At 36.7% G+C, this 15,733-nt stretch overlaps 2 protein-coding genes across 3 annotated transcripts in view; one reads left to right on the top strand and one right to left on the bottom strand.

The window, feature by feature from the left end:
* Positions 1–7,073, bottom strand: part of LOC134803924 (large proline-rich protein bag6-A) — a 45,088-nt gene extending 38,015 nt beyond the window's left edge. For both annotated transcript variants that reach the window (XM_063776741.1, XM_063776742.1), the window contains exons 1-6: positions 6,923–7,073; positions 6,714–6,801; positions 3,316–3,433; positions 3,011–3,141; positions 2,387–2,560; positions 1,810–1,893 (exon numbers count right to left, since the gene is read on the bottom strand). In XM_063776741.1, the coding sequence (XP_063632811.1) occupies positions 1,810–1,893; positions 2,387–2,560; positions 3,011–3,141; positions 3,316–3,433; positions 6,714–6,776 (570 nt within the window). In that variant the 5' untranslated portion in view covers positions 6,777–6,801; positions 6,923–7,073. The remainder of the gene's footprint in view (positions 1–1,809; positions 1,894–2,386; positions 2,561–3,010; positions 3,142–3,315; positions 3,434–6,713; positions 6,802–6,922) is intronic.
* Positions 7,074–7,830: 757 nt separating this feature from the next.
* LOC134804178 (putative peptidyl-prolyl cis-trans isomerase dodo) lies at positions 7,831–11,226 on the top strand. The gene is made up of 3 exons (XM_063777107.1): positions 7,831–8,055; positions 8,471–8,686; positions 10,281–11,226. The coding sequence occupies exons 1-3, from the start codon at positions 7,998–8,000 to the stop codon at positions 10,499–10,501; spliced, it is 495 nt and encodes a 164-aa protein (XP_063633177.1). The 5' UTR covers positions 7,831–7,997; the 3' UTR covers positions 10,502–11,226.
* Positions 11,227–15,733: the final 4,507 nt, after the last annotated feature.

Below are 15,733 nucleotides of genomic sequence, written 5' to 3'. Positions count from 1 at the left end.
AAAAACAAATGTTTGTCTAAAAGGCACTTAATAATAAACTTAATTTATTTCAAAGTAGTTAGAATTCCTATTTTGTAGGTGTATTTAGTAGGTAGGTAATTTATAAAAAAAAATAGATATATATTTTTCCCTTTATATTAATGTATTTTTAAGTTTTAACCTATTTTCGTGTTATTCATATTCATACCTTGATATCAAATAAGGTTTTATTAAAAAAGTTCATCAATTTTAAAGAAGTAAAAAACGACTTCAGTGGGGAAAGCCGGTGAAAGCTAATTGTAAATTGGTGCTCTTCTAGATTTCATACATGACTATCAAATAAATATGTTATAATTAATATGAAAACACAATCCATAGCGACTCTATTCGTTCCATATTCGGTCGCTATTCACTTTTGACGTAAGTCATTTGGGTATGTTACAATTAAAGTCATTGGAATAAAAAGTTTTTACTGTATCGCATTTCTTTTTGCAATTTTGATACTTAGTGCTTAAAACAGTATGTCGTTAGTGGTATGAATGTTTTTCTTTGAAGTGAGCGTTTTTAGCATCAACAGCTAGGAACATCGTAGAAAAGTAATTTGCTGCCATACTTTTTTGTTTGGCTCTGGAAGTCCATTTATGAAATGTCATTGATTCTATGTAATGGCGTGGGATGTGTTGATTTGGTTTAATTACTCTTTAACTTATTTTCTTTACTAAGAAGTGTCCGTTGGAATCTAATATGTGTATGAGATTGTAAGAAATACAAATACATATACGGGTGATTCAGGAGACGTGAGCAGGACTAACACTGCGCATATCGTTAATTATAAGCAACTGTTTCGTATCAGTATTAGTGAGGTTAACGTTAATTTTCTAGTCGTGTTGAAAAAAAAATTTATTGTAGGAAATAAGACAAATACCATAGAAGCTTAAAAGCAAATACTTGGCACTATTCATAGCAATATAAAAATAATACTAATTAATAAAAACCAGGAGTAAAACAACACAACATTGCCCAAACAAGTTATTTGAGGCAAAATGTATAAACTTAACAAAAGTAAATATGTCATTCCATTAAAAAAATATAAGATTGTTCATAACTTATTTATGCTAATAAGAGAACGTTCTCGAGAAAGTTGGAAATTTTCCGGAAATTTCTTCGGAAAGGAATTCTCAGAAACGAGTACGTTCTCATCGGCACATCACTAGCTACAGCCCAATATCAACCTTCGTGCATTGCGACAAGGTTCACGATGACGCACCGCACACGATGGACGTGACTTTCAAAGGGTTAATGAAACGAAATACGAGTAACATAACGTGCTTGGTGGCATGACATGATAGTCGTTGAGCCAATGACATTATTATTCCATAGGTACATCATTGGTGGATGAGAGGACGACAGACACAAGTGATTTCATTTGTCTTCTTTTAACCCTTAAGTCGATAGCGGCAACATACTTGCCATCATAATTAAAACAAAAACCGCTACAATAAGAATTACGGTTCGGGAATGGTTTAAGGATTAAAGGTCCTATAAAATGTACCTAGGCAGGCAAGCCACTCGAAAGCTTAGTGATAAACTCACCCTCTTTTTAACCAACTAGATTATGTGATTGTAGCGTAGCGTTATGACCCCAATGAAAAATTTGTTTTTTAGGTAGGTAACTGAATGTACAAAGTGTTACAATGTGACAAACAAATTAGGACCCTTTTTTGCTTGAGTTAATTGTTAGTAATCCTGATTTTAAGAAGATAATAACCCAGAGTTTTACATTTCAAAATAGAACACAATTGAATAATTAAGATAATATAGCCACTTTACCTCTTCCTGGGCGCCGCTGGGTGCGGTATCTGTTTCCATGTTTTCAACATTGCCCTCGCCGCTACCCGACGCAGCCGCATTTTCCTACACAGGCATAGTAACTTGTGTTTATACCGTACCAAAATGCATATGAAACTTGCATCACTATTAAAAATATAATGGGTAGAGTCAGCATCAAATAGAGAGTGACACATCTTTGTTAGGATCGAAATAAGAATGTGTACCGATATATTAGGCTACTTTGGTTGTCACTATTTATTTTATTCGTTCATTCCTTTACGATTTACATAGAACTTAGCAAGTTTAATATGCGTCGACCAAATCACTATGTATTTCGTTTGTGTCCATTTGCAACCCCAAAGCATACATATAATGGATATTATTAAGTCCCATTTGGTCTCTGGTCACTTGGAATTTACTTCTAGACTATCCGCAATACCAATTGGCGACTGAAGTCATATTGATCACTCTTTCATGCCTGTTCAGAACCAGCGCTATTGAAAGGGATGGCATTATAGGTACAGTTCAGTGGCCACTTGGTGGTACAACTTATTCATGGCATTGGGGAAGGACTTACTGTGCTGGTTTCTCCATTAGCAGTCTGAGCTTGGGCCTGTGCCTGGGCCTGAGCCTGGAGGCTCGCCAAAGAAGTCTTGATTTCCGACACCATGAGGCGGATGAAGTCGAGGCGGCCTGACGTTGGCGATGTGGATGCCTGCTCTTCTCTGATGATACTGGCTAGTGGGCTAGGCTGCAAATATATAGATCCATTATTAAATGTGGAACGGGCATACCTACTGATACATTGAAATGTAGCAATTTATTGAAAGGCCATAGTCGGTTTTCCACAAAGCAGCAAAAATATCCTTAACCATAAGAGGTACTCACAAAACAAACCCCAATCAAATTGACTTAAGGGCCAACTTACTATATGGAAAACCGACTATGGCCTTTATCATTTTAAACGCTGCTTAATCAATGCTTCTAAATTAGGTGGCAGTTATTGAACGTCCCACCATCTGCAATTAGAGTATTGTCATGTCACACTAATAAAATCATAAAAGAGCTTCCACTCTTAATAATCTAATTTTACTCCTAGTTGTGTTTTTAATTATCACACTACAGGCAATATTTATATAATATTTAAACTGTTTTGAGTAGTCGGGTTTATTTAAGATAATTAATAAAATAAGGTTTTCACCCGTCTAGTCTGATTGGCGTTAGCATTAGCGCCCTCGGCGGCGCCTGCGCCCGCGGCGGTGTAGCCGGAGTGGCGCGACTCGGGGCTCGGCGGCGCGCGCTGCACGAGGTGCACTACTTTGCCGTTTACGTCTAAAAATATACATATTCATGATTAACCCGTGGAGCGCCCTACTGTCACACGTGTGATGATAATTAGTATAGGGGTTCCATACTACGGTAAATCTGGGGCACTCCACGGGTTAACTAATATTTAATTAACTAAATATTATATCACACATAAAGTAACTATGTAGATCTACTTACCATAATCTGATAATCTTTTTTCGTCTTGCAGTACTCTCCCGCAAAATATGAGGCGCTGTAGATTTATGTCTATGCCCATTTGCTCCCTGACTTTCTCCTTAAGTTGCTGAACGGTGATCTAAAAATTATATTGACTTAAATAGTACCATGTGTTGATATTGTATTTAACAGATTTTTGCAATGTTGCTTTGTGTATGTCATAGCCAGATTGTAGTAACATCATATACATATTATATTGCAACAATACTTAGTGCTATTCAAAATGAGAAAAACTGAATGTCAATTAAGGAGTCGCACAGTCTGACACACTACTGGACACTAGCGCTTGCATTAAACATTGTTAACAAAGTTACTTGTATGGCACTCAACTCTATAAACAAAATAATAATACTTGTGAATATTATGTTAACCTTTTGAACACCAAACGGCGCATCCATTTGCCGTGCCACTGACGCCACGAGGGTAAAATTTAGGTTTGTGAATAAATAATGCCAACCTAAAAGTGGGGTGGTTATCAGTAGATTTTCATCAAAAAAACGATCGACGTCAATTGCCGTCTGTGGCGTTCAAAAGGTTAATCATGCTAGTGTGCCTATCACCATTATCTACTTCTGCTGCTAGTAGAATACTACTAAATGCTAACACCTAAGTCCTAAAACAACTGTGCACTGTGTAATAGTTATAAAAAAATTGCAAACAAAATCATTTTTCTTCTACATATTTGCACTTTTCTGTGTACCTACAGCATACAGAATGAAATATTATCAATGCAAAAAAAAATTACATGTACAGTCAGCAAAACTATAGCACCACTGCATACATATTTGTATAGGGTGCAAAACTAAATAGTATTGCTGAATTATTTTAATGCCAATCTATTTATAGTATTGAAGCACACACCAAATTTGAGGTCTGATTAAAATTTCACCTGCCAAATATCAAAAATAATATTTAAAAAAAATCGCCAAGCACAAAGATATGAACATAAGAATTGCAATGCTATAAATCCATACTAGGTACTATAATACAAAAAATGTATGCAGCACTATACACTAGATAGAAACTTGATTTGCAATTATCATCAATTTATCAATTATCAGATTGCCTAAGAAATTTCACTTCATACTGCCAAGCCAAAACACTGTAAGTGCCAAAGAGTTATATTTTTCATAATTATTGTCTTCATTCTCTTCACACTATGAGATACTAGCATCTTTATCCAACTGAAGGAGGGTAGTTCAACATTAATGATGAGGAAATATTACTATTGTTGTGCAATCAACAACAATTTTTATTTGAACTATATAGCTTTCCCTGTCATTGCAAAATGGACATGGGAAAGTAATATTATCAATGGTAACAAACAAAACAGGTAAAAACAGTTGTATTTAACAGTTGGGTAGCATCTAAGAAAATGTCCCACGAGTGAAACTGAAGTAGACAGCACTGCTCAGTACCATATGTTCTGTGTTAAGAGCCCGTCAAAATGCTCACTAGCGCCACTGCTAAATAATTGTAATAATTTATATTTAACGATAATTATTTTAAAAAAGGGGACCGCTATGTACTGTATTTTGTATTTAAGTACCTTTAGAATACATCAAACTAGTTTTTAAGTTGCTGGGTTCGTCAATCTATGAACTCAAAACAAAAACGGCCGTTTTAACTTTGGACGCATAGATTGACTAAACTAGCAACATAAAAACTATTATAATGTATCCAAAAGGCACTTAAATACAAAATACAGTACATAGCCGCCTCCTTTTTAAAATATCTATTGTTACATTTATATAATCACAATTATTTACCAGTGGCACTAGTGAGCATGTTGATGGGCTTGTTGCATAGATTGACTAAACTAGCAACATAAAAACTATTATAATGTATCCAAAAGGCACTTAAATACAAAATACAGTACATAGCCGCCTCCTTTTTAAAATATCTATTGTTACATTTATATAATCACAATTATTTACCAGTGGCACTAGTGAGCATGTTGATGGGCTTGTTAACTATCAAGCACCAAATTTTCATAACCAGATTTACAATATAATTATAATGTATGGAGATGTACAGCACCATCTACATTAACATTATATGGTAAATCTGGCTATTAAACTTTGGTGCTTGATAGTCACACATCAACACATCTCCATACATTATAATTCTAGACAAAATTTTACAAATTTAAAATTAAGAACTATTTGGTAGCGGTTAACAAAAAGGGATATTGTTTTGCTATTCATGTATATCATGCTAAAACAAAAATGTCCTAAAACTAAGAGGATCTCTTAACTACCTGCAATGTAAGTAATAAGAGCAAACAATTAATCATAGGTAGTAACAGAATTATTCAAGATTTGTTTTATTGCATTTCCATGTTGAAAAATGCATTGCGATTGGATGATTCCTCCAGTCCTACTTGAAAATTAAAATAACCCATAATAACTATCTGATTAATACTGTAAAAATTACCAATTGAATTATACTAAATCCAATGAAAAAATATCTTTATCTGACCATGAAAAAACCGGGCAATTGCGAGTCGGACTCGCGCACGAAGGGTTCTGTACCATAATGAAAAAAAAAAACGGGAAAAAAATGCAAAAAAAAAACGGTCACCCATCCAAGTACTGACCACGCCCGACGTTGCTTAACTTTGGTCAAAAATCACGTTTGTTGTATGGGAGCCCTATTTAAATCTTAATTTTATTCTGTTTTTAGTATTTGTTGTTATAGCGGCAACAGAAATACATCATCTGTGAAAATTTCAACTGTCTAGCTATCACGGTTCGTGAGATACAGCCTGGTGACAGACAGACAGACGGACGGACAGACGGACGGACGGACAGCAAAGTCTTAGTAATAGGGTCCCGTTTTACCTTTTGGGTATGGAACCCTACAAATCACACATAGGTACTTAATCTGTAAGTGGACATTGCAATGCCTGTTTAAAACTGTGAAATAAAGTATTATTTTTTTTATTTTAAAGTTTACAACTATTTATTACTTTTATCAATAACACAAGTTATAAATATTCAATTATTTTTTATAATTGATGACCATATTAATATTAATATCACTTATTGGACTGTAACTTAGGCTGTAGGTAATATGTGGGTAGTTAATAAAGAATTAGTAACGTACAAAGATACTTGATAGAGTAATTTTGCATACAAATAGGCATTGTCACAATATTTTAAGCAAAATTTTCAATACATTTCAAAACAAAGTAAGCATATTCACAAAACGAAATGCATTGCTGTGACATTTCAGTATCGACATTCAGTGATACACACTATTTCAATGTAAGGGTAGGTACAATACAATCCGGGCTGCAACCAAATATAGAATAGTATGTATGTATAGAAATAAATCGTTAAATCAATATTTCTCACCTCATCTTCCACTGAGAAGTTGTGATTTGTTGAATCCAAGGTTTTTATGGTAAACTCGATCATTTTTTACAACGAAACATGAACGCCCCTGCAAAGTACAGTAGAACAATGTGATGCTTAGGCGTGATACGTAATTAAAACTTATAATTTATAACGCCACCATAATCAACAAAATATACCAAACATTTACATTACAATTTAATACTCACGATTGCGACAATTTTTTTCACTGAATAGTTTTGTTATTAGCTGATTAATTTCCTTGGGAATGTGCATTCGTCTGTATGCGAGCCGAGAACACCGAGCGAGAGAAAGATCATGGGAGCATAGACAACCTAGATTTTGACACAGTCAATGTTTACAAATCTGGCTAGAGTCAGCGATTATTACCTCCATCTTCTTGAGCATTTATTGCAAAGAATATAATACTCACTAGGAGATTTATTGTGAGTAAAAAATATATTAGGAAGTAGTCTTATGGTGAATGAGTATTACATTACTTGAACTTGAAAGTATGCATTTTATATTTATGCACATCAATGTATTCAATGTGCACGGCCTCCTAGCCTTGGTAGTGACCCTGCCTACGAAGCAGGAGGTCCCGGGTTCGAATCCTGGTAAGGGCATTTATTTGTGTGTTTATCACAAATATTTGTTCCTTAGTTATGGATGTTTTCTATGTATATAAGTATTTATATATTATATATATCGTCGTCTAGTACCCACAACACAAGCCTTATTGAACTTACCGTGGGACTAGATTGTTCTGTGTAAAATTGTCCTATAATATTTATTTATTTATTTTATTTATGTATGCAACTTGACGTTGTACATGTTATTTGAATGAAAATTTAATATACTCTCCCGGCCGATTTCGACCACGGCGACTGTTTCAACTCCGCTGCTGAATACAAATTACTTTCTTAGAGGATATAACCAAACAAAGCTTCAACAATTTGGTTATATCCTCTAAGACTACTTTACTCTTTGACGAAACTCTAAAGAGTGCGAAACTCCTAGAGATGGCAGAATGGCGTATGATTTTGGTCTCAATGGTTAAGAATTTGAAAAAAAAAACAATGACATTGACAGATATCGGAAATTTGGATAGTGGAATAGACAAGAAAGTCCGTTTGCCTCACTTGCCCATAGTCTTTACCGGCTAGAAAAAGCAGATTGGCTTTGGTTCGTTTCAGAATCTAGAGCATTTATTTGTTACTTGTCTTAATTTCTCACGGCAATTTGCAAATTACATAGGCCGCACCTCTACAGACCCAAAGAAAGATGTCTCAGGAAGAAAGTCTACCCGAGGGATGGGAAGCTCGCAAGAGCCGGAGCACGGGTAAGAAAACCGAGAAAAAGGACAATCACGCTTCTCGTCGTTTTACTTGCAATTAACATAAAATGTGTATTGTCTTGAACACTTTAGCGTCTTGCTGCGAAAATGTAATTTTTTCAAGATATTTAGTGGCTGATAGTATTTTTGATACCGTTATCGTAACAATAAATTTCATGCAAGCATCTTTAAGTTGAACTCTCTTCCATCAAAAACATTTTAGTCCTTCGTGTGTCATTGACGACATTGATTTTCATTATCACTTCTGAACTTCCTTTCACCTTTATTCCTTTACCTCTTAAGAATATTAGTAAAAACCTGCTGCCTCTCATTATATCTGTATAGTGGACTGTACTATCTTATCCCATGCACACGGTAAAATAACACCCATCAGTCATATGAATTTTAATGTATGTTACAGGTATGACATATTACCTGAACTCCCACACTAAAAAGTCGCAGTGGGAGAAGCCTGAGGGCCCCGCTCCCATGGAAGAGGAAGAGGATGATGGCAGCTCTCCAAAGAAGGTGCAGTGCAGTCACTTGCTGGTGAAGCATGAAGGTAGCCGGCGCCCATCGTCATGGCGCGAGGATAAGATCACTCGCTCTAAGGAGGAGGCACTAGCCATTCTCTCAGGTAAGGCTGTTTCTATCTGACCAAGCCACGCTTCTTGAAGTTTGAGAATTTTCTTATTAGATGTAATAGGTAAGCAATTGTGATTTCTAATGATGGACATTAGAAGCGACAAAATCAACCTGTAGGATGGAGGCGCCCAGGAAGACCCAAAAAGAAGTGGATAGACGACATCTCCTCCGTCGCAGGAAAAGACTGGCTCCAAAAAGCCCAAGACAGGGATGAGTGGAGAAAAAGTGAGGAGGCTTTCACCCAGCAGATGGGATCTGCAGTCAGCCCCAAAACAAAGTTAGAGAAAAACAAAAAAAAAATAGCAACCTGACTTTAGAACAAATGAAGCTTAAATAATAATAATAATAACCCCGCAGGGGCAGCTTGTGGCATGCTGACGGTGAGTGGCGACACTGCGGACCCCTATTCCAGAGGGCCCTGTCCTCTGGCCCTCGCCTCTGTGCTTGCCTTGATTGGCCGGCCAGAGTGGAGTCGCAAGAGCGGAACCTATGCTCCAGGTTGGAAGTGTAAAATGTCATAATGCTGGCGGCCTGCTGAACGGATTACCAGGATCTGGCTACTGCAGACTCACCTCTCGACAACCTCACAGCCACTCCAAAGTGTTGCCCTGTTGTCGCACTGTGCGTGCGGCCATTGCAGGGCCCACTCAGGCGAGTCACCACCTGTCAATTACAATTTTGAGACTGATGGTCAGCAGGTGTCCGCTAGTCTCTCCCATAGCCCACTATCCAGTCCATCCAACAATCCAATCTATAGCCCATGACCTTAGTTCCCATCGCAGCACAAAAGTGCTGCACTGCAACAAGTGTCTTTGCACCTGGCGGGGACCATCTCCGGATGCATCACATTGTGCGTTCGGGGATGGTATCCGCCACGTGTATCCCTTGCTTTTAGTTTAAAGTGTCTTAAAGGGCCTCTGCGCTGTTGGCTTCGGCCCCACGTACGCCTCCCAAAGGTCCGGGACCCCATGGTCCCGGGATATGGACAAGACATACAAATAATAATAATAATTGTGATTTAGCTCTGAGATCTTTATTAATATATTTCATTTAAAAAAATAGCTGGATACCCATTACCCTTTTTATCGCTCATTGAATGAATAAATACACTTGGAAATGTAGGTTCAAGGTTTGATTTGCTTATGAAAGTATTGTGTATTAGTAGTATTAGTACTGACCTAAAGGCATGTTAACGGTTATTATGCTCACGTTTAAGTAGTGATCCAAAAGACTCGAGCCTTTGGAGCTCTTTTTTTTTAGGGCTCGCCTCATCTCTTGACGCCTAAAAGGCTAAAAGCCTATTTAGCTCTTTAGCCCCCGAGCCTAGTTCTATTTAAGAGCCTAGAATCTTGGGGCTAATATCCTTATTAAGCCCCTAAAAAAAAGCCTATTTAGCTCTTTAGCCCTTAATAAGGTTATTAGCCCCAAGAGTCTAGGATCTTAAATAGAACTAGGCTCGGGGGCTAAAGAGCTAAATAGGCTTTTAGCCTTTTAGGCGTCAAGAAATGAGGCGAGCCCTAAAACAAGAGCTAAAAGGCTCGAGTCCTTTGGATCACTACGTTTAACTCTTAACTAATGTGTTTCAGAGTATCGTCAGAAGATTGTCAACAAGGAAGCATCATTTGAAGAGTTGGCCAAACAGTACTCAGATTGCTCATCAGCCAAGCGTGATGGTGATCTGGGCATGTTCAAGAGGGGGCAAATGCAGAAGCCTTTTGAGGACTGTGCCTTCTCCCTGAAGATAGGGCAGCTCAGCCAGCCTGTTGAGACGGATTCAGGAGTCCACATTATTCTCCGAACTGCCTAAATCTATCAGCAACTTATTCATTGATTGAATAAGGTTCACATCTTATTTTATTACAAAATTTGAACTGTTTACAACAATTTTGGAGCTTCATGTAATATTTGTGTCGTTAACTAGCAAGATCAATGATTACTGAAATAACTATTAATTAACTATGATATTATACCTAAGGGCAAATTTATTTTTTTTTGGTTTCTAAGTTACATTGTTTAAAAAAAAGACTCCAAGCTATGAAGTTATGATTTACAATAAATTAGATTAGGTCTTATGTTAGTATTGGATAACTTATTATACTATATATTTTTTTAATACATAATAGTTTCACAAGATTGTTATTGAGGTTTAACATTGGGAGTGTTTTAATTTTAAGAAGTAAGTGAATTTGCTAATATTTCATAACTTAGCGTTTATAAAATGGACTGGCAGATTCCAGAGTTATTATGAATTCCATTGTTAACACTAAAATATGGTGTTAGTACATTTAGCATAAATGATAAGCACTTGATGATTTTTCACGAAAAACGTTCCAGTAGTATAAAGAAGCTATTATATAAAAACAAAATAATTAAATGATTCTCTTGGGTTTGATGAGGTCCACACAAACTGGAAAATACTTAGATACAGCATACATTTTTTCAGTAAATTGTAGGTACTTAACTTTGTACTATTAAGATTTTTTTTTTTCTAATTTATCTGTATCTCACCTTGGAATAAAATACTTGTTTTTACTGCGGAATTATTATTTATTTATCTAAAGCAAATCTAAAGATATATTTCTATGTTTCCATTTTAACATTTGTTAAAACCTGTCTCTTTCTTAGAAACACAAATATCAAAACTAAGGACAAACTATAGGCCCCGTGCATGAACTATAGGGGGCAGCATAGGAGCCGTCAGATTTTTGGCGCGAGGCGTAAATGCTTCCTGTGTAGCCCACAAGATGGCAGATCCCTATGCACAAAGTAACGTACCGACGAGAACGGTAGATGATATGATAGCGCTTGCTTTGGCAATGTACATGTGCACATATGTTTCCGATTCAGACCACAAAATGGCAGTCCCTGATGGCTTGTTAGATTTAAACCGGCGTTTATGAAAAACACCATTAGAAAAGAGTACTCTTTTCTAATAACTCGCAGCAGTGTAAACATATCTTTGGCGTCGACTGTACCATGGTCTAATAAAACATGGTCTTATATTTCCAGAGTGACACGGGCCTACGTCACAATAACATTGCCACTTTATTTCAACATAACATGTTACATGGGTACATTATACCTATGGTTAATAAGTTAAAATATTTCTTTATAATTTTATAATTTTCATTTATATGTATTTTATCTTAAATTTTACAATAACACGTCATTTTTAATTATTCGTTAGCAATATCTTCCGATTCACGAAAGAAATTTCAGACGTTCGGGTAATTCTATTTACATTACTGGCAACACAGGATAGCGCTGTCACATTTGACAATTCGGATCTAGATAACTTCATGCCCTGACCGTCATCCTTGTCGAACGCGTGTTAATTGTTATTTCCTTCTCGCTCAGTGTCAGCAGTCGCAGTGTTTTCCAAACTTTTCACGTCGTAAGCTTGGTAATTAATGTGTAACTGTGAATTAGTTTTTCAAACGTTTGTCTTGTATAGATAAATAAAGTTTAATTTAATACATTAGATTTGTTTTATTTTACTATGTTTCTACATGAATAACTTAAAATGAATGCCGTTAAAATAATTTTCACCGTTGGTTAAAATTCTCCCACATTTTAAAGTTTGAGAACCTGTAAACAGCATGATGACGTAGGCCCGTGTCAGTTAGGTCATACGCGAATCTCGGAATAGAGTACCAGGCGGAGTATATTATTATACCATGGACTGTACCTAATATGAACATGACACTACTTAACACTAGATGTCGCTTTTAAGAACCCACCACTATCACTAGTGCCATCTAGTACTGACTCAAAATACTAATAGTTTAAGCTATTCGTCGCGAGATATCGCTGCCTGTTCATATAGTTTGATATAGTATATAGTACAGTGATTCCCAAAGTAGACTGGGCTCTGACCGACCTAACAAAAACTACCATGTCGGGACCCACCTAATCATTGCCGAAAATTCGGCCTTACATAGATATTAGGTACCTATAACAGATTGTAAAATTAAGGGCGACGCAGTTTGTCACGCTCGCATTAGAATTTGGTGCTAAGAGATGCAAAGTCTAACAAAAAGTAGTGCTGCCGTATTTCACAGCTGAAATAGATGGCGCCGTACTGTGACATTTGCTTTGAGGTCATGGATTCTCAAACGTCAACTTTTGACAGCCAAAGTTGCACGGACAGTGTACGGAGGGCCATCTACATCAGCAAATTTGTCTTAGACTTAAACGATCCTGGATCTTTGTGTCATAATTACAATATCACTTCTTCTTATAAAACAAAGTGCCCCGACGCGTCCGTCTATATGTTCGCGATAAACTCATGCGGTTTTCACACATCAATAGAGTGATTTTTGAGGAAGGTTTAGGTAGGTATATAATTTGGTAAGGGTCGCTAGTAAACAATATAAACTAGCGTCCGTCATGATTTCATTAAAAGCTAATATTTAAATAAATTATCAAAAATTTTATTAGCAATCATAAGGCCTCTCTCTAGCAATTTCGTCGATTCGAAACCAGAGGGGCTACCGCGAAAACAGAAATTCGCAAATTGCGGGGATCTTTCTCTTTTACTCCAATGAAGGTGTAATTAGAGTGACAGAGAAAAATGCCCGCAATTGACGATTTTCGATTTTCACGGTAGCCGTCCGCTGATTCCTACTTCACTTTCGCTCGATATAAAAAAATCACGTCTATATAGGTCTAAAACTACCCTTAAAAGGGTCTAGCAGGCTAAGCGAACAAGAAGTGCCCCCAAAACGGATTTGGTCATTCTTTCAGGTGGTATACTGGCAGGTACTGAGAACTCTCTTCTTCTTTTCTTTTCGAGGTGTTCAGGATAATGTAAAAAAATCAGTGTATCATTGAAAGTGTCATATTGTGTAAACTGTTCAAGTTAGATTAACCAAACAAAATTATATTTGACAACAATAAAATAGACTACATAATGCATAATTTTTAACCTGCATCATGTCCTTAATATTTCATTAAAAAAAAAATATTTTTCTTCTCTTTTTTTTTATTACTTTTCGCGGAGGTACGCCTACAAAAAAAAATGTAGCCACTAATACCCACTACATACACATAAAAATATTTGCATAAATCTTCGTGCGTCATGTCAAAAAAAACATTATCGAACAAGGATCTCGGAAACGGCTCTAACGATTTCGATGAAATTTGCTATATGGGGGTTATCGGGGGCGATAAATTGATTTAGCTAGGTCTTATCTCTGGGAAAACGCGCATTTTAGAGTTTTTCATGTTTTCCGAGCAAAGCTAGCTCCCAGATATTAGGTTTATTAGAAGAGATTGTATACCTAAGTTATCTTCACACTGCACTGGTACTTTATTTATAAAGGTTGAACACGCCAAAACTGGGGCATGTACAATCGACTATTGCTATGCAAATAATAGAGATATACAAACTTTTATGGCACCTACTTGGTCACAAGACACTGGCCTATAATGTTATCAAGTTTTTTTTAAATTATGTTTATTCGTTGTCAAAATGTCGAGCAAATAACATCAACAACGCGAGCGAATTTTGCACGAATACGTAGAAAATTCATTACTGAGCTACAGAGATATCGCGAAACGACTGAAATGTCCTCAATCTACGGTTTGTCGCGTATTAAAAAAGTTCCGTGCGCACCTAACAATAGATCGGAAGCCAGGAAGTGGAGGCTTGCAGGGTGTCAAGAATAAAAAAAAGGACGAGAAGGTGGTGAACATGTTTGCCTCAAATCCTAAGATTTCGTCTCGCGATGTTGCTAAAAAAGTTAAAATGTCTCAGTCCTATGTTCAAAAAGTGAAACGTAGGGCTGGCCTAAGGAGTTATAAGGCCCAGGCAGCACCAGATCGAGACTCGAAACAGAACTCATCCGCGAAGAAACGGTCTCGAAAACTTTATGAGAATTTCATAACCAAATTTGCATGCGTCGTCATGGACGACGAAACATACATAAAAGGTGACTTTAAACAAATTCCTGGGCAAGAGTTCTATACCAGCCTAAGTAGAGTAGACGCCCCTGAAGAGTGTAAATTAAAAAAACGTTCGAAATTTCCAAAAAAGTACCTGCTTTGGCAAGCAATATGTAGCTGTGGGAAAAGAAGTCGGCCGTTTATTACTACCGGGACAATAAACGGCGATATTTATAGAAAAGAGTGTTTGCAGAAACGTTTGCTACCTTTCATAAGAAAGCATGACTCACCACCTTTGTTTTGGCCAGATTTAGCCACTACTCAAAACCAGTGATGGAATGGTATGCTGCAAATGGGATCGTGGTGGTACCAAAAGTGTGCAACCCCCCAAATAGTCCGGAACTGCGGCCCGTTGAAGAGTACTGGAGTATTATGAAGGGAATTTTAAAAAAGAACGGCGGCGGAGTAAAATCGGTCCCTGAACTACAAAAGATGTGGACATGGGCGTCAAGACAGTGTTCTATTAACATGGTGCAAAGTCTTATGAGCCGTGTACGTAGGAAAGTTAGAAAAATGGCTTACTGTGTAGACCAAATCTAAAATATGGAATGTTATTTTAAACAGCGTTAAATATGCTATTAAATGTGTAAAACATAATATACTTTTTCACTTTTATTATAATTTTGTACTACATTTTGTGTGCCCCAGTTTTGGCGTGTTCAACCTTTATATGCTAGTAACAACTTGTTCGATAATGTTTTTTTTTGACATGACGCACGAAGATTTATGCTAATATTGTTATATGTGTATGTAGTGGGTATTAGTGGCTACTCATGCATATTTTTTTTGTAGGTGTACCCGAACTCGACTATTACTTTTTTTGGTAAAACTTACAAAGCATTAAAAATCAAAAACATGATATCCGGTATTCCCGGCATGCCAGCCATCTCGCTTACGCTCAGTGATAGTGAGAGCGGAACGCCATCCCCTCCAGAAGGGGCCTGAAACTCCACTTTGACGCCTTTAATAAGTACCTATTGTACCTATTTCATAAAATCCTGTAATGTTTGTTTAAATTTCAAGATCCTACTTCGACGAAAATTATCGGCGAATCCTTACGCGATAACGCAATAAATTGCTTCACCATTAAATT

Source organism: Cydia splendana, chromosome Z, assembly GCF_910591565.1.
Source record: "Cydia splendana chromosome Z, ilCydSple1.2, whole genome shotgun sequence".
NCBI classification, from domain to species: Eukaryota; Metazoa; Arthropoda; class Insecta; order Lepidoptera; family Tortricidae; genus Cydia; species Cydia splendana.
Note: the sequence above shows the minus strand (reverse complement) of the source record. Positions and strands in the feature narration are given on the sequence as shown.

Bases quoted from the DNA above. Each gene is read 5' to 3' on its own strand.
- LOC134804178 (XM_063777107.1), top strand. From the start codon at position 7,998: ATGTCTCAGGAAGAAAGTCTACCCGAGGGATGGGAAGCTCGCAAGAGC. The intron at 8,056-8,470 runs GTAAGAAAACCG...TGTATGTTACAG, and splicing joins TCGCAAGAGCCGGAGCACGG to GTATGACATATTACCTGAAC. The intron at 8,687-10,280 runs GTAAGGCTGTTT...AATGTGTTTCAG, and splicing joins GGCACTAGCCATTCTCTCAG to AGTATCGTCAGAAGATTGTC.